Raw genomic sequence first — 24,232 nt, 5'->3', positions numbered from 1 at the left:
TTAATTAAGACGAAAACAACTGATAGCTGGAAAATTAACTATTATGATAATACGAGTTGGCAAGATTATTTATCATAAAAATATTAGTATTTTAAATATTTAATTTTTATATTTTAGAAAAACATATTTTTAGACTATAATTATTTTTATAAGATATTTTAGATTTAACCCTAAAATATATTAGAGTAATTATTCATGTAACAAAAGATGATTTGTACCCGAGCGCACGTGTCAATCTATCCCGCCAACACGACATTAATAGAGGAGCATTTTCAAAATAAAATAAAGATATTTAGGGGTTTATACCTTAATGGTTTAATTATTAATGAAGCATATTTTCTTCTTTTTCTTTCCTTTCTTATTTTTTTTTAAAAAAAATTCACTCCCCCTATTTTTTTTATCCAATTTAAATATAAATAAATGCGTCCATCGGTCCGTCGCCCCTTGCGCTCCTTCTTCCTTCCTTGATCGAGCTCGCCCGAATCTGTAAACCAGGCGGGATCTTTCCCTCCATTCCAATCCCGCAGCCTTCGCTCTCGTCCGCGACTGCGCTCAAAATCTCTTTTTTCGAATCCATTTTCTGTCGAAAGCGCCGATCCGAGAGGTATTGGTGAGGCGAGGAGTGGGAAGGTCGGACCTTTGCTGCCCTCCGGGGTCTGGAGATGGGCGGGGTCACGTCGTCGTTGGCGGCTAAGTTCGCATTCTTCCCTCCGTGCCCGCCCTCGTATGGCGTGGTGGTCGCCGACGAGGCGGCGGGGCGGGTGGAGATGACGGGGGTGCCGCCGCGCGAGAACGTGGAGGTCCGGCGTCTGCGGACGCGGCGGAACACGGAGATCGTCGCCATGTACGTGAAGAACCCCGCCGCGAGTCTCACCGTGCTCTACTCCCACGGCAACGCCGCCGACCTCGGGCAGTTGTACGAACTCTTCTGCGAGCTCAGCAAACATCTCTGCGTCAATCTCATGGGGTGAGCGAACTCGCCTCTGCCTTGATTCTTGGCCTTTTTCTCTTTCGCCGGGATTTCCATCCGGAATAATGAAATTGATCTCGAATTCCGCAGCAGAAATGTTTGATTGACAAATCTCTTTGATTTCAATTTTCGAATTCTGTGGCTATAACATACTTGTCCTTTCTTCATTGCGAGGTTTACGTAAATTCTGTGTCTGCTCTTCACTTTCCTGTAGAATCTACTGTAGCACTTAATTTCATATACGGATTAATAAATGGCCTAAACTTCTCAACAGTTGGAGAAACTAACAAACAAACAATCTTCAAATCACTGATCTGGAACCATTCATATTGAAAGTGATAGAATTTTGCATACAGCGAATGATATAGCAACTAAGACTATTTTGAGCTGACAAAGAAATCCTGTAATTATATCAGGCTCCAATTTCACTGGACAAGGTTTTTGCAATGTAATTAATGGGCAAACATTCAATGCAACAACCTAGAGAATGAAGAGATGTGTTAGAGAATGTTGATTAAGATATGTTCATTGGATCCAGTAGTTAGTATTCATATATGGGCATTTGCCATAATCCTCATATTCACAGGAAACACTGAATATTAATATTGTCATCAAAAGAAAAAGAGTGTGATTGCTGCTTATCTATGACAAACTTGTGCTTTGGTGTTGATATTCATATATGAGATTGGTATCAATCTATTTATTATGTGGAATATTTCTCTTCAGGTATGATTATTCAGGGTATGGGCAATCTTCTGGAAAGGTAGGAGAATAGCTAATGCTTTCTTGGCCATCTTTGAAAGATATTATAGCACAATTTACTTGTCTCTGTGTTTGCAGCCGAGTGAGCAAAATACTTATGCAGATATAGAAGCTGCTTATCGGTGTCTTGAAACGACATATGGAGCTCATACGGAGAATATTATTCTTTATGGCCAATCAGTCGGTAGCGGACCTACGCTGGAATTGGCTACTCATTTACCGAACTTGCGAGCCGTTGTGCTCCACAGCCCGATTTTGTCTGGTTTGCGGGTCATGTATTCTGTGAAGCATACTTACTGGTTCGATATATATAAGGTTCTCGTTTCTTTGCTGTTAATTCTTCCTTTCAAATTTCCTTCTGATATTAACTGACATGATGATATGCTGATGTTGTGCAGAACATTGATAAAATTCCTTCAGTTCAATGTCCAGTGTTGGTTATACATGTGAGTAGTCAAGTAGACTTTTCAGAGTACTCTGCATGATTTTTAAACAAGCTATAGATAAGACATTTATCGAAAACTGCATATTATGACGATAATCTTTGTTCTGAAACTGACTGAACATATTCTTTATGCCTTTTTGGATCTGCACAGACTGTTGAAACTCCTGGTATAGAACTGTTGCTAGATAAAATAACTTCACTCAATTGTTTGTCATCATAATTGTCATGAAAATTTCTGTCTTGATCACTTTACCGAAGTTCCTTCTGTGTACACTACCAATAAAGAATCGTTTCATTCTATATTTGGTCCTGCTACTTTCTGAACTGATTCAAGAACCAAATTCCTTCCTCTAGATTTTCTGTTGAATGCAGTTGATGTGGTACTACATCTACATTCTGCCTAAAGATGTATCTTGTAAATGAATTCTAAACCATCCAAATCTATTATGTGTATCTCTTTCTTGCTTAACACAGGCCTTCCTCTCAATTTCTTTTTGCAGGGTATGGCTGACGACGTTGTGGATTCATCCCATGGAAAACGCCTTTGGGAGCTTTGCAAAGAAAAATATGAACCTCTATGGATCAAGGGAGGGGATCACTGTAATTTGGAATTGTACCCAGAATACATAAGGCATCTTAAGAAGTTCGTATCGGCAATCGAAAAGATACCTCCGGCTGAAACTGCACATATCGAGAGATCACTTCTACAGGGTCCTCCTACTACAAGTTCTGATCACTTTGTCCTCCAGAGAACAAGCACAGATGGGAGGGAAAAACCGAGAGCAAGTACTGATCGTAAAGAGAAGGGTAGGAATAGTACCGATAGGCAAGATAAAACGAGAGTAAGCACAGATAAGAAGAAGAAATTAAGAAAGAGCTTTGAAGTCACTGAAAAAGCAAGAATTAGTGTGGATCAGCAAGAAAAACCAAGGAAGAGCTTTGATCGGTTTGATAAACCTCATCTCTTTTCTTGTCGACATACTTATATTCATCGAAAATGGGCATTCATCATCATTTATTTATTTATTTTTGAAATGGTGGCAGGTTTGGAGGGATGATAAAGTCGGTTAGCTTGTGCAATATTGACTGTTTCAATGTCCCTGCGTCTCAAATCGAGGAGCCCAAAGGCAAGTGCTAGTACTCAGTTGCATCAACCTCTCCACAATGATGTTGTTTCTTTCCTTGAAGAAGGGTCCATCTTAGTTGTTTTGTCACCTGTCCTCATGAAGGAAAGTTTTCCCTTGTGTTATCCAATTGAATAAAAATATAAGCAATGTTTGAAGTGCTTACCTTGTGGGGTTCAAACTTAGCTATGTTCTCTGTTCTGTGAAGTTTCTAAAGTCGAAATAATCTGCAGAAAAAAGAAGGCTATTCATAGAGAAGTCAAATATTTTTCATGAATTTTTGCCAGCAAAAAAAACCACTAGAACAGAGTAACAAAATGATAGAGATCAAAAAATGATCCAGATACAAAGGCCCATCGGAGAGACAAGCCAAATTTGATCACCTTTATTCTGAGAGACGTGCTTTACAGTCGAAACTGGAAACAGAATTCAAATAGTACAACAGAAAGGTTTAGTTTTTGACAAATTTGTGGAACAAAAATCATTAATTTATAACACTGCCTCTCATTCATCCGTCACAAAGATCGTGCCTCAACCAAGCTCAAAGACAGGCAATAAAAGATAGTGCTATGGAGCAGAGATCCAAAATCTCCATCTTGGAACAATGACAGACTGGAAGCGGATGAGTGGTTAGTCTTAAACATTTGTTTATCATGGGGAATCTTCTGGTGGTTCAGTGTTTGATGGTGTGTGGGCCGAAGTATTTCCATGCTCATGATTTTCCAGATTGTGCTGTCCATTCATTGTTTCAAATTTGGTGAACTGATTGGGTGTTTTTGATGACTTGGGAGAGGGCTTTTCTGCTGTCCATACAATTTGTGAACTCTTTTCATGGGGAAATGCTATGCTGGGATCGGTATATGAGAAAGACGGTAGAGTATAACCATAATAACCAATGAGTGGATGATCATATTTGCAACTTGTGCCAAACTTGCAGCTTCCATATGTTGTATAAAAGGTGCATACTGGCCGATCCTGTATGAATAAGCGACAGGAAAACGAGAAAGTAAACAAACATGTAATTCAGGTGACAATTAAAGCATATGAGAAACGAGGAAAATGAACAGTAAATTTACAGGTCTTAGAGGAAGCCCAAGTGGTCCTATGGTGGTTATAGCTGCATGACTACTCTCCTTTGGGTGATGGTATTTGCACAAGGTTCCATATTTGCAGCTCCCAGTTTTCATGTAATATTGGCATTCTGGTTGATCTGGCCTCTCGGGTAAATATAGTGGCAAGCTGGAGCCTGACTGTTCTTGATGCTTTGAGTTGGATATCTGGTTAGGTGCAACCATATTGGCAGGGTAAATATGGTTCATGCTGCCCTGGCATGCATTTATAGCTTGCTTACAGTGATAAAAAATGAATGGACAAAAAGTTATTAAGGATGGGGCATTTACTTTCAGAAAAGGGGCAGACAAACTAAAAATAGATTAAAAAAAATCTTATACTGCCACATATGAGTATGAAATTTGACTAACTAGTAACTGGCAATGAAGCAATCTTAGATGTACACTGGAACATGTATATTATGATGGACAAAAAAGCAAGATCCAAATGTGTAAAGCCAAAATTAGGCAGCAACTGGGAAGTTATTTGCATTTTATTAGCTCTAAACGATGTAAAGGATCATGATCGCAGCAAATTAACATGATAGGAAATGGTTCAAAGTTTAGCCATTATACAACTTCAAAGGTTCAAACATCTGAGCACAAATTCTGTTTGATGTACTTTATCCAGTCACATTAGAGAATTCTTTTTAAACAAAGTTAAATTAATAATACCCCACCATATAGTACTTCTAATGTAGTCTGTCAGGTTCATTGTATGTGGCATTGGTCTTGCCAATATGAACTGCCAAATTAAACTAAGATCCTGAAGATGTGCCACAACTCTCTAATCAAGTCCCTTTTTTTTCTCTATGTAAACACCAAATTGGAAGAGAAATATTGCAACTTAGAAGGATGTGTTATTTTTAGCATTTAATATCTACATAAAAAACTTTCCTATATAAAATGTATAATAATAAAAAATTTCTCAACAGCCTTCCATCATTATCATGCATCAATCAGCAAGTACAAAGGGAAAACTGCTGAGCAACAGCAACTTGAAATATATGCTTTCTCAATAACAAATTTGAACTAAAAAATCCCGTTCAACAAAAATGCTGAAATTTTTTCAACTTGTCTGGGTTGGCCTCTGGTTCCAAGGAAACAGTTGAATTAGCTGGTTTGTTTAATTCCAAACACACTGATCTAACATATTAAATGGCCAAACAAATTGAAATGACCACCACTATAAGTTAGCATTGGGCACCTAGACTGTCCTCTTGTTTCTCAATGTATGTAAAAAAGACAGCTTTGAGAGAACTGGATGTGTGGATGATTGTCTTATTTTCGATAACTACAGTTTAAAGTAATTAGCAACAATAGAAGAAAACATCTTGCCTACTTGCGTGTGCAATGAGGCTTGGATTGCCAACACATGGCAAGTGTTCTCTATTCTTGTCAATAATTTCACACAAGCTAATTTTCTCAAGGTTTAGTTTGAAGCAAGGTAAGTTCTCTTGGTTGTTCATTGGTGTTGCAATGGGTATGCTTTTGTAAAGTGAATTTCCTATGATTGGGAAGGCAAACAAATGCGAGTCACATTTTTTTACTTTTGGTGTCTTTGCTTCCACCATCTATCATGGATGGGCAAGATTGAAGAAGTGAAGATAAAATTTATGAATGTAGTCGCCAGTTTACTCCAGCAAATTGCTCTTGTTCACCAGTAACTTCTTCAAGACAGAAGCATTCTTGGAAATTTATTTATGACTAGGCTGAGAAAAACCTTATCAAAATGAGTTATGCAAATTTTACATGATAAAAAGGTATTTTCTTGAAATGACAACTAAAGTTGGTCTAACAATAAATTACTGTTTTTTACAAGGGATGGTCTTAAAAGCATACAAAGTGCATCACTAGGTCGTGCATATGACAAAATGAGCAGTGCATATGCAAGAGCATAAATCACATAAGACAGAATGTAGAAACTAAAGCATCCAATACTAAGATTCTTTAAAAATTAAATTCAATAAATTCTTCAGCAATAGCAGTAAAAGATATTTGTATTTTGTGATTAGAATTTATGTGAATATAACCACAAAAAATAACTTTGTAAAATGAATACTTCAATCATAAGATCAAACCATCAAAACAGAAATAATGTGACAGAAAAAATACACTTTGTAGAATTAAGAAGTTTTAGTAATCTTGAAATAATAGCTATTTTTAGATGGCTTGAAGAGTTTGCGTGTCAATTTTAAAGTATGTAGCTACTAACCATGTAAGTGTTCCAACCCTGTTGCACAGCTGTTGTTCCTGGAGTGGGTGGAAGAACAAGAGGTACATAGGATGGGAGAGATTGCATTCGTGGACTAGACATATAAGGAACTCTTGATAAAGGCCATGGTGAAATTCCACCAATTACAGGGGAGGCAGATGTAGGCACCATGGGACTTGAATATCCATAGGCTGGAGATCCTGTAAGAGGGAATGCCGCTCCAGCAGTCACTGGTTGAGGATCAGGATGATTGAACTTGCAGGCAACTCCATATTTACAAGATCCAGTTCTCATGTAATAGGCACATGGCTTTTCATCCTGGAAATCAAATCAATGAATCTCGAACAATTAGCTACTAGATAGAGAACTGCCTTAAATAACCACAAATGAAGGTGTTGTATCTGTGAACAATTAACAAATTGAACTGTAGAATGGGGCCAAGAAGCTTCAGAGACCTTTCGGATAGGTAATCCCAAAACATTCATCTGAACCAATTTGGTATCATGTTTGTCCCGTGGATGATGATATTTACAGGACGTCCCATACTTGCAAGTTCCTGTTTTCAGGAAGAACTGCAACAATAGTTGAAATAAATTAGAGACTACCACATATTTCACGTGCTGACCCACATCAAGGAAGTCATTGCCGAGAAAAAAATTCACTAAATTCAGTAGAATAGCAATGCCAGTTTGTTTCTAGCTTAAAACAACTGGTACTAAACATGCTAATAAAGCAAACTTTTCTAGTTTTTAGGTTATAATCCACCATGCTTTTGAATCAGAGATGACAAGTTACAATTGACTTGTGTTGAAGTCCTATTAGATAAGAGAAACTAAAGAATCATAGCTCATCTATTTTGGGTGGGCAGAGCCTATGGTGCACTAGTGAGAATCAAGATAGACAGAGAGGGAGGAGAATAGGAGGCATAAAAAGTGATTTTTCAAGAGTAGCAATGTAAATGATGACAACGGAATAAGAGGGGACAAATGGGAGTGAAGGGAGCCAAGAGAGAATCAAAGAAGAAGAGGTGAGGCAAGGCTCTGCTGTTGCATCAAACATGTCACTTATGTCTAACTAGATTAAAGAAGAAATTCTTGACATGTGTGAACTTGCTTCAATACCAAGTAGATTCTATTGATTTACAGGGAATCGTTCCACTGACATTTGTACATAGTACTCATTGACTAAATATCTAATGATAGAGGTATTAACTCTAACACTCAACAATTTTACTTTTCCTTTCCAATTTCAACAAACATCTCAAAAAAAAATGCCAAACATATTTTCTAAAACAGCTTCAGATACCCTCAGTATGCTTCTCCATTTACATAGAGAGAAAACAAACAAAAACAAAAAGGGAAACAAAATATAAAATAAATATTAACAAAGTCCAATTTGATTTTTTTTGGTTTATCCAAGTTCAAAATGACTTGCATTCATGTAGCATTTTGGTACTTGTTCATCCACGCTTATATTTGCACTAGTGATGTATTGATAAAGTTTGTTACTTAGATAAAAAAAAAAATCAGGAATATATTTTATAACAGATCTACTGCTGTGCATTTACAATGGGGGTTTCTTTTTTCGGTTGTAGCTCCATTAGGAATTGGGTTGTGGTGAACAGGCATTACTGGAAGTTTCCTAGTAAACCAAAGAACTATTTCATCAAACAAAAAAAAGGGGGAAATGCATAAACTGTATAATAAGATGTACTAGCTGTTTGGTTTTGGAAAATGCACCTGACAATCAGGTTGGCCATCTCTCTGAGGGAGTTCAGCGATAAACTGATTGTTCTGCAGAAAACAATTAACATAATCTTAGATACAAGATCCAATGTAATCTGATTTCTTTTAATAATTGGATGGCCAAAAGTATGTAAATCTAGTTTCCATATAACAACGGGAAAAAACATCACGTTCAAAGGTGATAAAGGCAAAAAGTTCTCACATGCCAATTGTGAGTAGGATGATTATACTTGCAGCTGCTTCCATATCCGCAGTTACCTGTCCTCAGATAATATAGACAGTCAGGCTCGCCTGGGCGATCAGGATAAGAACTCAGCTGGCCATCAACACCCTCATGGCCATCCTCGATGTTTAATTGCCACATAGCTTCTGCAATCAGAAGCACAATACTCAATTAGCCGCTTCTCTCGTAATACACCCGGTATGGCACCAATAAGGTGCGCCTGCTTTACCTATTTACCCTAAGTTTGTTTCCTTCCCCAAATAAAGACAGACAATCAACATGACAAAAATGAGAATCCTAAGTTGCAGAAATTAGGAAACAAAACGAGAAAAGGGGATCCGCTAAACCAGAAACCACCTTCAAGGTTATCCGGCGAAGCATTAGACGACTTGGAAACAGCATTGTGCCTGACATCGGGCATCATCGGAAGCCGCGATCGTATCATAAAACTCCACCGGCAGATCAAACTCCGACCGACAAAACGCCAACAAAATCCAACCCAACCCACAATTTGAGCTTAAATCAACACCCGATGACCGCCCCCGCAACTCCGATCCTCGATCCGCGCGATTCGCAAAGCGATTCAGGTCTCCGGCATCAGGAAACAGGCACAGCTTGGCAACCAAATCCGCGGGGAGAACTCACCGCGGCCAAATCGGCTTCGATTCACGCCCCAAAACGGGAGCGGAGAACACGGCGAGTTTGGATTTCCGATAAGGCGTTGGATCTCAACGGATCGATCGGGCGATCGCCCCCTCTCCCCTCCCCAGCTCTCGCCCTTTTATTTTATTTTGTTCATTCTTTATCGTCGTAACTGTGGCAAACGCGAGGGAGTGGAGATAGAAGCGAGGAGGTCGGAGCATTTATTCCTTTATAATTAATCTCACTTTTATATTTATATTTATATAAATACTATTAATGGAGTGTTTAGTACTCGTGACATTGATTCCTCATTATTTAATGCTAATGCTCTGTTCACTCCCATCCATTGTACGGAAATCTACATAGTTATTTTATTATTATTATTATTTAGCATAAAATATTTTTACAAGGACGGATTTTAGATCATTCCTCGATCACACCTAAGCCTACTTGATTTCTTATTGAATCAAAATGTGGATCCCTTACTAATCGCCAATTAAATTTGAGTACAAACATTTCGAGGCATTAACAATCTTTCAGGATCTTAGAGCGTGTCTTTTGGGCCTTGTTTGTAAATTTTTAATAGCTTTATACTATTTATCCTAAAGTACATAGAGATAGTAATATAATAAGATAAAGTTTAATCTGTATAAGTGATGATAAGATTTGTTGGTATAATGATTATATTTATCATAAATAATTTAGATGAAATTATTTTATATTTATAAATTATAAGAATTACGATGATAATTATTATAATAAATTTAATTATATTTTTTTAAAAAATAGTTTAATATAATAGTATTTAGTTTGTATTAGGGTAACAATAAACGGAGTTTTTTATAATATTTATTTAAAAATAAGATTGAAGTGCCCGATATTTTCTTTGTTTCAAAATTGCATCAGGATGCCGACGTGGCATCAACGACGAGTCCCGAAAAGATGGGAAGGCGAACGCCACGAGATCTTTAAGCGCCCTCTCGTCCGATCTCTCTCTCTCTCTCTTCCGCGGTCGAGGAACGATCCGGAGCTCCGATTGTCCAGGCGTCTCTCTCGATTCCGCAGATCTCGAGCACTGAATGCGAACCATTCTTCTTGTTGGATTTGAATTTTTCATTTTGTTCGTTTACACTTCACGTTTGGATCTCCGATCGGGGTATCTTGTAGGTCGGTGATCGGTTTCTATCCCTGCCGGTTGAGATCCTGTCTGATGGAGGCAATAGAGGAACTCAGCCAACTGGCGGAGTCGATGATGCTGGCGGCCGCCATTCTCGCGGACCAGGAGATCGACGAGGGCTCCGCCGCGAAGAGGACCTCTACTTTCCTTAATGTCGTCGCTCTGGGCAATGTCGTAAGCCTCTCTGTGGCTCTATTCGGTCGTTTGAATGCGCCAGTCGCTTTTTATGTTTTTTGTTTGCTATAAGATGAGTTGTCGGTTAACATCCAAGTTACATGTTTGAGTGGGCGTTCACTGATCTTAGGGAGCTGGAAAATCTGCCGTATTGAATAGTGTGGTCGGCCATCCTATTCTGGTACTGCAAAATTCGAACTCTTCGGATGATTTATCTGTAAGTTTGGTCGTCTATTGTGTTTCATGATGTTTGCGTTTGTCACAGCCGACGGGAGAGAATGGCGCCACTCGTGCGCCGATCACAATCGATCTTGAGATAGATGGATCGTTGAGCAGCAAATCAATAATGTTGCAGATAGATAGCAAGTCACAGCAGGTTTCTGCAAGTAGGAGTCTTTAAAGCTTTGTCAAAGTGCCATTTTTTGTTTGCTTGTTTCCCTAGTTTCTCCTTGCTTACTCGTATTGATCGTCTTTATTTTTGTTGTAGGCGCACTTAGACATTCTCTTCAGGATAGGCTCAGCAAGGGCACTGGAGGTCGTAGTTCAGGAAAGAACCGGGCGGATGAGATCTATCTGAAGCTTCGAACTAGTACAGGTTTGTTCTCTTTTCATGGTATCCTTTTTTGTCACGAAATGTTGTATTTGATATGGAAATGCATTTGCAATGAAAGTTATTCGGGCACTCTACTCAACAGTTGGATTGATAGGGTTACAGTGAGTGCAACTGGAGTTGGATTAGGCATAGAATTAGGCTCGACTCTAATTTCATTATCCTCAAAATTTATTTCTAAATTTAATAAACAATCAATAGATGGTTTAATTAGATTAATCCTCAAATACAAACTGTCCTCGAATAGGTCCCAAATAGTTTTTCAATTTATTATATTTGCTTCTGGTAATTATTATTATATTTTTTTAATATAACAGTGACTAATTATTTTCTATTTTATGAGTTAACGTGTTCCATTTTATCAGCTCCTCCTTTGAAATTGATTGATCTGCCTGGACTAGATCAGCGGTCTATGGATGAGTCTGTAGTAAGTAGCAGTTTATGGTTTTCTGGCATGCAGTAAATAAAATGGCGCATATTATGCATTGTTCTAATATAATTCCCTTTTAGGTTGGTGATTATGCTGCAAGAAATGATGCCATACTGCTGGTTATTATAGCAGCCGCTCAAGCATCAGATGTAGCTTCCTCGAGAGCTCTTAGGATGGCTAAAGAATTTGATTCCGAAGGTTCGTATGTGTGGCACACTAAAAAATAGCATTTTATTTGTGATTCTTATTGCATTCTTCAATTTGTTAATATTATGATTTTACCAGTCTCCGCATTCTCTCTATATTGTTATTTTTGTAGGAACTAGGACTGTTGGTATCATTAGCAAAATTGATCAAGCAGCTGGTGAGCAGAGAAGTCTTGCTGCTGTTCAAGCCCTTTTATTGAATCAGGGACCAAGAAGTGCTTCTGATATTCCATGGGTAGCCCTTATTGGACAATCTGTATCGATTGCTTCAGCACAAGGAGGAACAGTTGGATCTGATAATTCACTGGAAACTGCTTGGAAAGCAGAGGCTGAAAGTCTTAAATCGATACTTACGGGCGCTCCACCAAACAAACTTGGTAGAGTTGCTTTGGTGGATGCCCTCGCTAAACAGATACGTGAAAGAATGAAGATCAGGCTTCCAAACCTTCTCTCTGGGTACTTTATGAAGTTATATATTCTTGTATTATTATTTAATTTTCCCTGTGCACCTTTTATCTTATTTGGATTATTTCAGTTTAATATTTGTAATTGCAGATGACAAAACAGTACTTCTCATATAAGAGTTTGCTTGACAGATCATGCTTCTTTCACTCTTATGGCATTAATGTTATGTAGACTTTGCAAATGGAATGTGAGTAACTCACAAGGATGAAATTTCTTAAAAGCCCTAACTCAAAAAGGGATTGTTTGTTAGTGCTTTGAAAATTGTTCTGGCCTAGCTAGTTCAACCTGTTTGCTGGGAAGCAGACCAGAATTTGGCTGGTTTAGGCACATTGAAAAAGTCAAGAAATGGACAAAGCTGCAAAGCAGTAAACCCAATTGACGTGCGATTTGCTTACCTAGTATTCAATTATTTGATATTGTATTTCTTTATTCCTTCAGCTTGATTTGATTGGACCAACCAAACCCCAAAATCAGTGCCAGATAGGTACAATGCCTCGTAGAGTTTAAAATATTGTTTTGTTTTTATCTATCCTCTCATATATCCCCATAAAGTTCTATAAAACATTGTTCATGAAATTTAAATCTCAGACTTGGTAACTTCTTCAGTTCTCATAGACAATGTCTAGTTTAAGTACATATAGATGCACAAATCTAAATCATTGTGGTTTTCCTTCATCCGGTTGTATTATAAATTTTGGAAGTATTATTTCTATAAAAATGTTATTATTGCAGTCCCCTGCAGTCTTTATCTTAGAATTTCAGTGGCCCAATTTCACATTGTTTTATTGTGCTGCCATTGGCATAGCTATATCCATAATTGTTGTAGTAGTTCACTTCGGTACACTATGCTTTTTTCTTGTATTTCACAGAGGGATTAGTTGCTCCTCACAACAGGTTATTTTGCCAGATTTCATGATGTATTGCTTATGTTTTAACATGGCATGCATTTGTTTACTGATCTATGCAGATTACAGGGTAAGTCTCAGGCTGTTCAGGATGAGTTGTGCAAATTTGGTGAGCAAATGGCGTATACTGCTGAAGGTACTAGGGCTACTGCATTGCAGCTTTGCCGAGAATTTGAGGATACATTTCTGCAGCATATTTCTTCTGGTGAGGTCAGTGTTATGTTTGCAATACTTATGTTTGTAATTTTTTTTGGGTGAAAAGCTTAACAATGACCAGTTCCTCTATGAGAAATCAGTTATCATACAGGCCAGAACCTATATGCGCTTCATAGTGTCCACAAGTTCATCATAAGCCCAAGTTAATAATAATTAAGTCAGCTAAGCTTATAAACACCATTTATGTCTCACAATGAGAACTAAGTTAGATTGTCACAAGGTATAAATAGATTTATCATTTTCTAATAGACCATTATTTGCATGCATCTTCCTTGCGGGCTCTCATTTTTGGAGACCTGATTAAATTAGTGATGTTCAAGTCTAGGCTTTGCACATGGGCTCATTTTCATTTATATTCAAAATACATAAAAATAATGAGAATTAACTAAACAGCATGTTTTATTAGGAATGCTAAAATTGAAATGGGGTGTCCTGTGAGAGAGCCGGTGTTTCATAAGGGTGCAAACTTATTTTTTTTCTTTCAAAAAGTTGACACAGAATGTGCAGTACATTTACACACTAGTGTATACTATATGAGTTATACTCGATAACTTTGTTGAACTGACCAATGCCTTGACTGCCATAATGATGGTGTATTCTTAGAAAGGTGCAGAATTGCTGTGTTCCAGTCAAAGTACAAAACTAATCAATAATAATCGGCCTATGTAATCAGTTTCACAAAACTACTAAATTCAGCTGTAGTTGGACTTGCTGTTGCAGAAAAGAAGGGGCAGATAAGGCTTATGCTTTGATGTCTGGCCCTGCTGCCAGCACACTGTTGACACAATGCATGATGCATTCTGTCTGCAATTTTCTAATATAGGCAAAAGAATTTATGATGTATTACTATAAAAATATACATGGCATGACATGAGGACAAATAACCCTCTTATGTCCAATGATCTTATATATTTTATGTATGAGTTTCCAAAAAAAAACATACCAATGATCTGAATAAATGAATGTATAAATTAATTAACTTGAGCTATTTTATGTTTATTTACCAGCAGGAAGTTGTGTATGCCTAGAAATAACTTGTAATAGCGTTTAAAATGGTTATACTTTTATACTATTGCATTTATCACATATGAGTCAGTGATGTGGTGTTCTAATATGATTTTGTGTGATTAATTTGTGCAGGGTGCTGGTTGGAAAGTTGTTGCTACCTTTGAAGGAAACTTCCCCAACAAAATTAAGCAGCTTCCATTGGACAAGCATTTTGACATAAACAATGTCAAACGAGTACATTTCCATCCCTATGCTTTTTTACTAGCTTAAGTTCCTTCCTTTTTTCATATGCTTAAATCTTTGTTTGTTACCTTGCCCCCTAGATTGTGCTTGAAGCTGATGGCTATCAGCCATATCTAATATCTCCTGAGAAAGGTCTGAGGTCCTTAATAAAGTGTGTACTGGAACTTGCTAAAGAACCATCAAGACTTTGTGTAGATGAGGTGAATTTTCTTTTGTATTTGTGTTATATGGCTTTTGCACCTAAATTATTAGGCAAATTACCTCTTTGACATAACCTCCACTTTGCTTCATTGTTAATTATGTTAGCAAATATCTGTAAACTTTATGTTTTATGAGAATGTTTCTTACTGTTATTTAAACAGGTGCACCGTGTTCTATTGGATATAGTTTCGGCTTCAGCAAATGGTACTCCAGGACTTGGTAGATACCCACCCTTTAAGAAAGAGGTACTATTGCAATCTAATGTTTCCATCTCAGAACAATGTTCACTTCCTTGCCACAGGCAGCTTTTTGTTAGATTTCTGACACGTGTGAAAACATTCAACTTTCATTGTGTTCTTCAAAAAAAGGTGGTTGCAATTGCATCTTCTGCCTTGGAAAATTTCAGGAATGAGGCAAAGAAGATGGTTGTTGCACTAGTTGATATGGAACGGTCTTTTGTTCCTCCTCGACACTTTATTCAACTTGTGCAACGCAGGTTTGTTGTTGTTCCTAATAAAATTGTTAAAAAAATCTGTGAAGATTTTCTGCCTCTTCAATTAAGTTATATTTGTCCCTTCTTTTTTTTGCATGGACAATCATTTATAATGATAAAAGGTATACACGGTTCTTCAGCCTATCTCCTATTATTAATATTATAATTGCTAGACATAGGTGAAGGTTCCTTGCAATGAACAATTTTGCAATCAATTAGAAATATTTGTTTTTTATTGCCAGAGGATTTCATTCACAACATCCATAAGTTTCTTTTTAAATCTCATAGTATTTCTAGTTGATTATATTTTTACAACTGTTAGGTGATCCTTCTAAACACATTCCTTTTGGCCTGAAGGTATTAGAAACTGAGATATAATTGTAGACTTGTATTAAATATTAATTTGCTTGAAAAAATATTGGGTTTTTTTGAAGATCATATGTTTGGATACTTGGATTCTATAATAATTTCTCTAAATGAGAAGATCAAGATTCTTAAACCTTTGTTTATAATAATTTGCAATCTATCGAACCAAAAGGTTTACATTCATCAAGATCCAAATTCTTACTCGTAGTTTAGAATGATTCCAGATTGGCAATATGAGATCCATTGGTGGTCCTCCATCAGATATACAATCTTCAAAACACCTCATCATGCCTAGATTAGTTGCACTCTGATTTCAATTGTAATAAACAACCCAAATCAGAGATTGACCATTAACTTAGTTACACTCAACAAATGGCTTAAAATGCTTAAATGCCAAGTTAACAATAGTTCACCCAGTTAAACTTATGAACCTTCTTCGTCTTTGTTTACTTCAATATGCATCCATGAAATTCCCCAACTCTCCATGTGGGTCTAAACTAGTGTGTCAGATATTCGAGCTTCTGCTTTTGTGTCCCAAGCATTTGTTTTTGCTTTTCTTTTCGTTATTTTCAACATTTGTATTGTATCACAATCTTACTGACAGGACTCTGACTGTCATTGACATGGTTGATAATTGGTTTGTCAAATGTTTTGACCTTTTTTAAAAACATTCCTTGGTCGCACCAGAAAAAAACTCTATTTAAAATGGTTTGTTTTTTTTCTTTAGTAGAGGAATATTGTTTTAAGAAATGTTTCTCTTGTTCATCTGGGTCTTAAATCTATTAAAATCTCCATGTTAAGTCTCTAATAAACTAAAGTACTAACAGAATGGAGAGGCAACGACGTGAGGATGAGCTGAAGTACCGGTCATCAAAGAAAGCAAATGAAGCAGAGCAATCAATACTAAACAAAGTTAATCTATGATGCCTCCTTCACTTTTATACAATATAATTTTGGGAGTGAAGATTTTAGATTTAGTAAAGATGTTACATTAAATTTTCTTTTAGTAGTGTAACATTGTTTTCTAATGATTTAACTAGGCATCAAGCCCTCAGCCTGGGACTCAACAGACAGGTGGTAGCTTGAAATCAATGAAAGACAAAACAAATCAATCAGATAAAGATGCAAAAGAGAGCTCATCCTTGCAGATTGCTGGACCATCAGGAGAAATAACAGCAGGTTATCCACCATCTTTAAAGTTACCTGTGTAGTCTTATTCCATAATTGTAATGTTATGTGTCATGTTTGTATGTAGAAAACCATAAACCACTTAGTTACTTTTTCTTTGCTACAAGCTTTGGCAAACAAATGTTATGCGAATATCATATGATAAAAATTACTTGGAGGGGGGACATGGATTGAAAAATGCAAACTCAAAATTAGAGTTTAGGAAATAATGATGGCAAGAACTAAATTATCTTCATCATACTATGCAATTAAAACAGCTGACTGCCGCAGGAGTGTGTAAATATGGGATGCATAATGAAACCACAAAAACTATGAATACAAGGGTATAATCAGTGAATAATTTATTTTGATCTGTCTGTACCCATAATTGCATTGCAGAATTTGGATAAAGTAAAATACTTTATTATAGTAATATTGTAAAGGGATAACTGTAACTATATATACATAACTCAATTTGGAAATCCTTGACCTAAGATATTAATATGAGACTAAATCCACTACGGTAATAATCTTATTATCCTAATAGTTCTAACACTCCCCTCAAGTTAAAAAAAAATGATTAACCAAGCTAGCTAACGTCGAACCTAGGGTGACCGGTCCGGCCCCACGGAAGTTTCCCATCGGCCACCAGGATAAATCGGAAAGCGCACGTAGCGACCAGTCCAGAAGCCCAGCATCCTTTGATTACGCCCGGCCCCCCATTTGGAGGAAAAATTCCTACAAATACGCCATAGCTGGGGTTCGAACCGCGGATACCTGGGAGACAACCTGGATGTCCTACCATGGCACCATGGCCCCGGGGACAACACTCCCCTCAAGTTAGAACCTAGATATCATCTATGATCAATTAATTTGTTACATCTATGTCCAACTTGTTATATTTTCCTGCTCAGATCTTTATTGAACATGGATGCCACAGTTCAACCATTTGCTTGATATAGTAAAATGAAAACAACATTGTTTTTTCTCGATTCAGATCTTCACTGGAGACAATAGCTCACCTTGACCTTTATTGGATATAACAAATTGAGAATAAGAAATTTTCTCTATTTAGGTCTTGATTGGTTCAAGTGAAGTAAATACGACATATAAACAAAATAGATTTGATTTTTTGGAAGGAAAAATAGAGAAGTCAAGAGAAGAGATGCAGAAAAGAGATCTACAATGCTGAAAGATGGCAGAGAAAATTACTTAAGATATGATAAAGAGATGGAGACGTACTCATGTGCTTTTCTTGTGCTGGAGCTTGATCCAGGGAATGCAATCAATCTCACAGCCCACCATGCTTCAAATGGAGCCGTGGCTCAGCTAAGATAGAGGACAACAAGCAACTATAGGACTAGGCAGTAGGTGCGCGACTACAAGGTAGAAGGCACAGGTGAGGTAAACTCCAACGTGAAAGCCCCTTGTAGATTTGGAATGGATTCAAATGTAGATCACTGGCTGGCGTTGGTTTTGTTGACAACTCCGTTTTGGAATTGAAGGAAAACACTGCTGAACTTGTAAGGCATCCCTTTCATGAATCGGTGATAATTTCATCAAATCTTGCAATAGTGAGTTGCTCAAGGAGGAGCTTGAGAAGGCAAGTGATTGAGGGCGCACGTAGTTGGACTCATAGTGTTATTTCACAAGTAGGCATATTACAATGATGGATGCTCATCAACAAAGGACTAGTGTGAGTAGGTGACATGTGGCTCCATTTCTCCTTTGCATTGCCTTGTGATGTCACAAGGTGACAATTTTACATGGGTAGAATGCACAACGCACAAAGGAGGGCTCATTCGAGGTGGTGGCTATGACTTGCTAGCAAGAGCCATGCAGGGCCACAAGGATGTTGTCTTTGAATGGATGAGAGCCATGGAAGGAGAGAAAGGTCTGAAAGATGATAGGGAGGCTGATGGTCTTCCCATCAAGGGATACCTCTTTGGAGAATCCTGAGTTATAATACCATATAGAATTTGGGGTTAAAAAAACATTGAATTGCAATATGTTGTGAAATATAGAGGATCCAAAGTAGAAATCTTAGATCTAAAATATCAATATGTGATTAAACCCACTACACCAATAATCCTATTGTCCTGATACCTCTAACATGCATGTTCTTTCAAAATAATAAAATGGTTTCAACATATAAAGGCTCTTGCAGATGCTTAGTCTAGAGAAGATCTTGGTATGGACATACCATTCCAAGATTTTCTTTCCTTGACTCCAATCGTTCTGACTATTCACCTAGGTTGCAATGGAGCAAATTTCAAATCACTGTGAGTTAAATATGCCAATTAACTTCCTGCTAATTCATTCTGATTCCTTTTCTTTGTTTTCACTTTCTAGTTTCTTCTATATTTGTCTGTGCTTTCTATTGTCAATATGCCAAATAAGCTAGTCATGTCAACCTTCTGTTTATCAATATTAGATGTATGAGCTGGTCATGTGGTTCAGTCAAATTGGCTCCATACCAGACTGTTCATAATTTTAACTGACCTATTAATCATGTTTTTCAACTTAGCCAGCAATAAAGAATCTACATTTTGGAAATTATGTTAGGTTGCTTTCATTTATAGGGTGGTTGCTGAAAAAAAGTGGAAAAGCAAATGGCTGGAGCAGGCGATGGTTTGTCCTCAATGAGAAAAGTGGAAAAGTTAGTTAAATACTGTTGGAACACCATCTTGCCTTTTGTCGAACTGTTTATTTTCTGGATAACGATCAAACATCGATTGCTCTTCCAGCTTGGATACACTAAAAAACAAGAAGAAAAACATTTTCGAGGTGTTATCACTTTAGAGGTAATTGTTCCTTCCAGATGATCCTATACAGTTTCATATGTACGTAAATTTTTTAAGCTATTTTTTCCCATAGAATTTTGTTAATCAACCCCCAAGTTAAGCATATGCTAGCAACAATTGAGTGCTGTAATAACAAGCAAAACAGTTGCTGACATAGATGTGCACACTCTTCCACTAACATGCTTGAATGGCATGCCTATTTAATAAACCCCTGCAATAAGCAACTTTCTGTCTGCAGGACCCTTAAGATTTGAAAGAAGTTCTAGTCATTACAGATCTTGCAATATAATTGTGTGCTAAAATAATTGATGTGTGATCTGACTTATTGGAGTTTCCGCTGCAAACATATCTGACCCAATGGGAAAGCAATTTCAGATTTTAATACCCTCATAAGCATATGCTTGATAACTTAATTCCAGAGAATGATTTTCATAAGAATTTCCATTTGTGTCATCCTCTTCTAGCTTGTATTTTTTCTTGGCATAGAAAGACATGTATTTATATTTGAAAACTCTTATCCTGAAAGTAAAAAACTTATGTCCTTAAGTAGAGTAACTGCAAGTAGTTTTGTGGAAGTTTTAACATCTTGATCCAAAGGTTTGGGTTTCTCGTAAGTCATAGCTGTCATTTATGGTTTCATTTTATCCTGTGATTCCTGGTGGATATTGCAAAGAATTCATGACTGTATTGGCTTTATACATTCATATTTATATATGAGAATTAAACAGGTAGATTGTGCAGATGTTCATATACCAATTTTCTTTCATGACTAAGTCCTTACACCTGCAGGAGTGCAACATTGAAGAAGCTTCAGAAGAGAGTTCCAAAGAGTCAAAGAAGTCAAATGGATCAGATAAACTTTCAAGTCTAGATTTTAAGTTAACCAACAAAGTTGCTTACAAGACAGTGCTTAAAGGTAGCTGGAGAATGTGTATTTGATTTGTGATACTTTTACCTCATTTAATATATGTTTCTTATGCAATTAATATGTGTTTGAGATTGCAGCGGAAAGTGCATTAATTTTGAGAGCTGAGAGCATGGTTGACAAAGTTGAATGGGTGAATAAGATAATGAATATTTGCCAATCTTCCAAGGAAACACATTCTAAAGGCTCATCTGGTCTTGAAGCTAGTCCCTCGATTAGACTGAGTCATTCAGATGGTTCACTAGTAAGTCTTGACTGCCAGATTTCCATGTTCAGGAGAACGTTACCAAAATTAATGTAATTTTTCATGGAGACCTCAGCATATACTAGACCTATTTGATCTTGTGGTTTCTCTTAACAAATTCCAATAAAAATAGTTTTACAAGCCTAGAAAACTGCTAGGTACAGAAAAAGTTTGCCACCAAAACAGTGTTGCTTGAAGTTACATAGACAAAGATTTGTCTGTTTATGAATATCCACTTTTGAAGTCATTGCTGATCACAGATGTCATTGCTGATCATAGATCCATAAATATTTACAGGCCAAACAATGTTACTTAAATGATGCTTTTTTAGCATGATTTTTAGTGCCATCCTAACTTTCTTAGGAAAATTTGGATATGTAGGACACTATGGCTAGAAAGCCAGCTGATCCAGAAGAAGAACTTAGATGGATGTCACAAGAAGTCCGTGGTTATGTCGAAGCTGTTCTGAATAGTCTTGCTGCAAATGTTCCAAAGGTAGGTGATTATTTTAGGACTTCTTAGTCTAGTTTGAATATTATGAAATCCTTTTTACATGCCTTTCATTTTGCTAAGCAGGCTGTTGTGCTTTGCCAAGTGGAGAAAGCTAAGGAAGACATGCTCAACCAGCTATATAATTCTATAAGGTTGAATGAATGCTTTCTTTTTACATCTTGTAGGGGAAATTTGCACAGCTAAAGGAAAATAAAAGGAAAACTTTCTTCCTTATAAGCACAAAGTGCACACTTCACCTCCATGTTGGATTGCAAATACGTTAGCAGAATTCACTGTTTTGTACCCATGATATGAAAATTAATAACTATCACACTAGTTTCCAGTTAATGATCTGGTTGCTGGGGATTTTCAACTAAACCGGTAGTTTGTCTGCAGTTTTTCATTCATTAATGTGTTGCACTAGTGTGTCATATTATCTACTCATCCATTTCTACTGATAGACAATAGGAAATTCATCCAAAACTTCTGATATAATCAGAGAGCATCTTTCCTAGTTTTACATATGGGATTCTTAGGGATCTCCACCTATTTCCCTGCTTCTAAGTAGTAAAAATGTGACGAAGAAGTTTGCAAACAACTTTATCTTGAACTCTTTGGTCATGTGCCAATTCTTTATGCATATCACAACCAAGAGTGTGGTTACAGTAGTAGACCAGTCAGATCTTGTTCTACATTGTCATAAAGTTGGTCTTTTGTTAATCTATCTATCTGAAAGACCATCAAGTTTCTTGAAGAATCAAAATTCCCTTTTTTCCCTGCACACATGCAAAAACAGATAGACTATAATCAACTACAGTTAATCCCAACTGCTTGCTGTTTAACTTTCTCTGATGACTTTTTTTATGATCCTTTAATGAGGTTTTACAGTCAAAAATTTCTTGCAGGATCGTAACTATTTTTTTCATAGGCTAGGTAATTCTGGTGATGCTTTTTGGAATCTTCATACAAAATTTTCACTGATTTATGTCTTCGAGAATCCGTACCACTTGCTATTGCCTATCAGAAGCTTCAGAAAAATGTGAAGTGCAGTATCAAGTTTGCACTTGCAATTTGCATGTGCAGATAATGATATCCAGTTAATCTATAGTAATAGAACTTAACACTGTTTTCATTTTGAATATATTGTTTGGTATGTGAATTATCTATGATCTGTCATTTATTACTTGGACATAAGATGATAATATACATATATATATATATATAAAACGGCTAATTCTGTTTCACAATTTTTCTGTTGAATATTTCAACTCAAAGGAAAGTACATAACTTCTCATTAATGTGCGAGTTCAATACTTTGTATTCTTCCTATTTCCATATAGTGCTCAAAGCATAGCAAGGATTGAAGAACTACTCCTAGAGGACCAAAATGTGAAGCGTCGACGAGAGAAATTCCAAAAGCAGCAAGCTCTGCTTTCAAAGATTACACGCCAGCTAAGCGCTCATGATAACCGACCAACAGCAGCTAGCTGGTCTAATGGTGACACTGAAATAGGTATATTTTTTGTTGGTGATCCTACTCTAGTTCTGTCAATTTAATGTGTGAAATTCCCCTCACTTATACTTCCGGCCTTACCTTAAAGAGGGGCTTTGATAATTCTCTCTTGCACGACATTGATTGCTTAGACCTGTGAAGATCTTATATTTTGAAGACATTGATTACATTAAACCAGGATTTTTTTATTTTTTTTTTGCAAACAGGACAACATGATTAATATTCTGCTATTGCTATTATCATCCTTCTAGAAATTTTATTTTGGTAACCTGTGAAGATTATCCATGGTGAAGAACTTACCTAAACCTTTTTCTCTTGCTGTGCAGAAAGCAGCCCAAGGAGAAATGCTGCTTCAGGCGATGATTGGAGATCTGCCTTTGACGCCGGCACAAAAGGACCAGTCAGTGACTCTTTCAAGGGGTCACCCAGATCAAAAAGTGCCGATAGCCGTGGTAGTTCTCGATACAGTGACCCGGCCCAGAATGGTGACACCAGTCTGAATTCTGATAGTCGACGGACACCAAACAGATTACCTCCACAACCACCACACTAAGATTCTCTACTAGGCCGCTAAGTTGCGACACTGAAACACAACCTTCTCTTGTCTCTTGCATTTGCATTATTTGGTTCAAGTAAGAGTAGCAAAACTAATGGATCTTTCTACCCAATCTACAATTTACATTCTACATTTTATGTTGCAGTTTGTTTATAATTCCAGCCGCTCCAGTTCATTGATCATGGAGTCAGCTGAGCTAGAACCGTAGAACGCATTCAATCATTTGGTATATCAATTCTTTTTAGGTCTTTGTGTCCAATTACCTTTTGTTTTTTATTCCAAAATTTAATACTGCTTGGAGACCGAGTTATTAAGGAATTTTTTGCCACTTCCTTAAAAGTCCTAACTTTTAAAATCATCAAAATACCTCAAGAAAACTCTATATCTCTAATTTTCCTACTAAAATAGCGGCATTGAAGCTATGCTATGAAAATATCATATAATCTTTTCGTCCAACCGCAAGATTTTGTGAAGCAATAATCTATCTATATATAACTCAACTAAGCTTATCGCATTGTTAACAGCGATTCTGAAGAAGTTGGCTGCAGTATTGATATAAAAAAACAGAGATTTCGACTTTCTCTATGTTATTTGTAATATCTGTCTTCTTAATGATAAAAAGTACAATTCAGGCTGATAAAATTTAATTTGTCGTTCACCTCTTTCATCTGACATAATTATAGGAAATGATGATAACTAATCTTACCTCTTCCCCCTTAAGGATTGCTCATATGATCCGAAAAGAAAATAAATAAATCACAAAAACTTCATGACCTTTTATATGAGAGGTCAAATGATCCTC

General features: G+C 36.9%; 3 protein-coding genes across 5 annotated transcripts; 2 read left to right on the top strand and 1 right to left on the bottom strand.

Moving 5' to 3' along the window:
* Positions 1–433: 433 nt before the first annotated feature.
* LOC122006452 (alpha/beta hydrolase domain-containing protein 17B-like) lies at positions 434–3,588 on the top strand. Its single transcript, XM_042561960.1, has 6 exons — positions 434–967; positions 1,697–1,733; positions 1,811–2,047; positions 2,131–2,178; positions 2,678–3,123; positions 3,222–3,588. The coding sequence occupies exons 1-6, from the start codon at positions 663–665 to the stop codon at positions 3,313–3,315; spliced, it is 1,167 nt and encodes a 388-aa protein (XP_042417894.1). The 5' UTR covers positions 434–662; the 3' UTR covers positions 3,316–3,588.
* Positions 3,589–3,664: 76 nt separating this feature from the next.
* LOC122006451 (zinc finger CCCH domain-containing protein 33-like) lies at positions 3,665–9,436 on the bottom strand. 2 transcript variants are annotated; one of them, XM_042561956.1, is made up of 7 exons: positions 8,951–9,436; positions 8,573–8,739; positions 8,365–8,418; positions 7,081–7,197; positions 6,626–6,943; positions 4,378–4,647; positions 3,665–4,276 (listed from the first exon to the last, which is right to left on the bottom strand). In XM_042561956.1, the coding sequence occupies exons 1-7, from the start codon at positions 9,036–9,038 to the stop codon at positions 3,953–3,955; spliced, it is 1,338 nt and encodes a 445-aa protein (XP_042417890.1). In that variant the 5' UTR covers positions 9,039–9,436; the 3' UTR covers positions 3,665–3,952. The 2 variants fall into 2 exon arrangements, with proteins under 2 accessions (XP_042417890.1, XP_042417893.1); XM_042561959.1 differs by having other exon boundaries at positions 4,378–4,626.
* A 696-nt stretch (positions 9,437–10,132) lies between these two features.
* Positions 10,133–23,567, top strand: LOC122006450 (dynamin-2A-like). Of its 2 annotated transcripts, XM_042561955.1 has the most exons (23): positions 10,133–10,332; positions 10,403–10,586; positions 10,717–10,767; positions 10,852–10,972; positions 11,074–11,181; positions 11,562–11,623; positions 11,707–11,824; positions 11,946–12,288; positions 13,265–13,412; positions 14,559–14,660; positions 14,750–14,869; positions 15,032–15,115; positions 15,239–15,366; positions 16,557–16,641; positions 16,770–16,908; positions 19,479–19,555; positions 19,644–19,700; positions 20,490–20,616; positions 20,706–20,869; positions 21,251–21,364; positions 21,446–21,513; positions 22,702–22,874; positions 23,201–23,567. In XM_042561955.1, exons 2-23 carry the CDS (start codon positions 10,446–10,448, stop codon positions 23,425–23,427), a joined length of 2,757 nt encoding a protein of 918 aa, XP_042417889.1. In that variant the 5' UTR covers positions 10,133–10,332; positions 10,403–10,445; the 3' UTR covers positions 23,428–23,567. The 2 variants fall into 2 exon arrangements, with proteins under 2 accessions (XP_042417889.1, XP_042417888.1); XM_042561954.1 differs by having other exon boundaries at positions 10,133–10,586.
* The last annotated feature ends 665 nt before the right edge of the window (positions 23,568–24,232 follow it).

This window comes from Zingiber officinale, chromosome 7B (assembly GCF_018446385.1).
Source record: "Zingiber officinale cultivar Zhangliang chromosome 7B, Zo_v1.1, whole genome shotgun sequence".
NCBI classification, from domain to species: Eukaryota; Viridiplantae; Streptophyta; class Magnoliopsida; order Zingiberales; family Zingiberaceae; genus Zingiber; species Zingiber officinale.
This window is presented reverse-complemented; position numbering and strand designations above follow the sequence as displayed.

Excerpts from the sequence above, each read along its gene's own strand:
- LOC122006452 (XM_042561960.1), top strand. The coding sequence starts at position 663 with ATGGGCGGGGTCACGTCGTCGTTGGCGGCTAAGTTCGCATTCTTCCCT. Across the intron at positions 2,048-2,130 it reads ACTGGTTCGATATATATAAG|AACATTGATAAAATTCCTTC; the intron begins GTTCTCGTTTCT and ends GATGTTGTGCAG. Across the intron at positions 3,124-3,221 it reads CCAAGGAAGAGCTTTGATCG|GTTTGGAGGGATGATAAAGT; the intron begins GTTTGATAAACC and ends AAATGGTGGCAG.
- LOC122006451 (XM_042561956.1), bottom strand. The coding sequence starts at position 9,038 with ATGATACGATCGCGGCTTCCGATGATGCCCGATGTCAGGCACAATGCT. Across the intron at positions 8,740-8,950 it reads TTCGCCGGATAACCTTGAAG|AAGCTATGTGGCAATTAAAC; the intron begins GTGGTTTCTGGT and ends TTCTGATTGCAG. Across the intron at positions 6,944-7,080 it reads TGGGATTACCTATCCGAAAG|GATGAAAAGCCATGTGCCTA; the intron begins GTCTCTGAAGCT and ends TTTGATTTCCAG.
- LOC122006450 (XM_042561955.1), top strand. The coding sequence starts at position 10,446 with ATGGAGGCAATAGAGGAACTCAGCCAACTGGCGGAGTCGATGATGCTG. Across the intron at positions 11,825-11,945 it reads TAAAGAATTTGATTCCGAAG|GAACTAGGACTGTTGGTATC; the intron begins GTTCGTATGTGT and ends TTATTTTTGTAG. Across the intron at positions 12,289-13,264 it reads CTTCCAAACCTTCTCTCTGG|ATTACAGGGTAAGTCTCAGG; the intron begins GTACTTTATGAA and ends TGATCTATGCAG.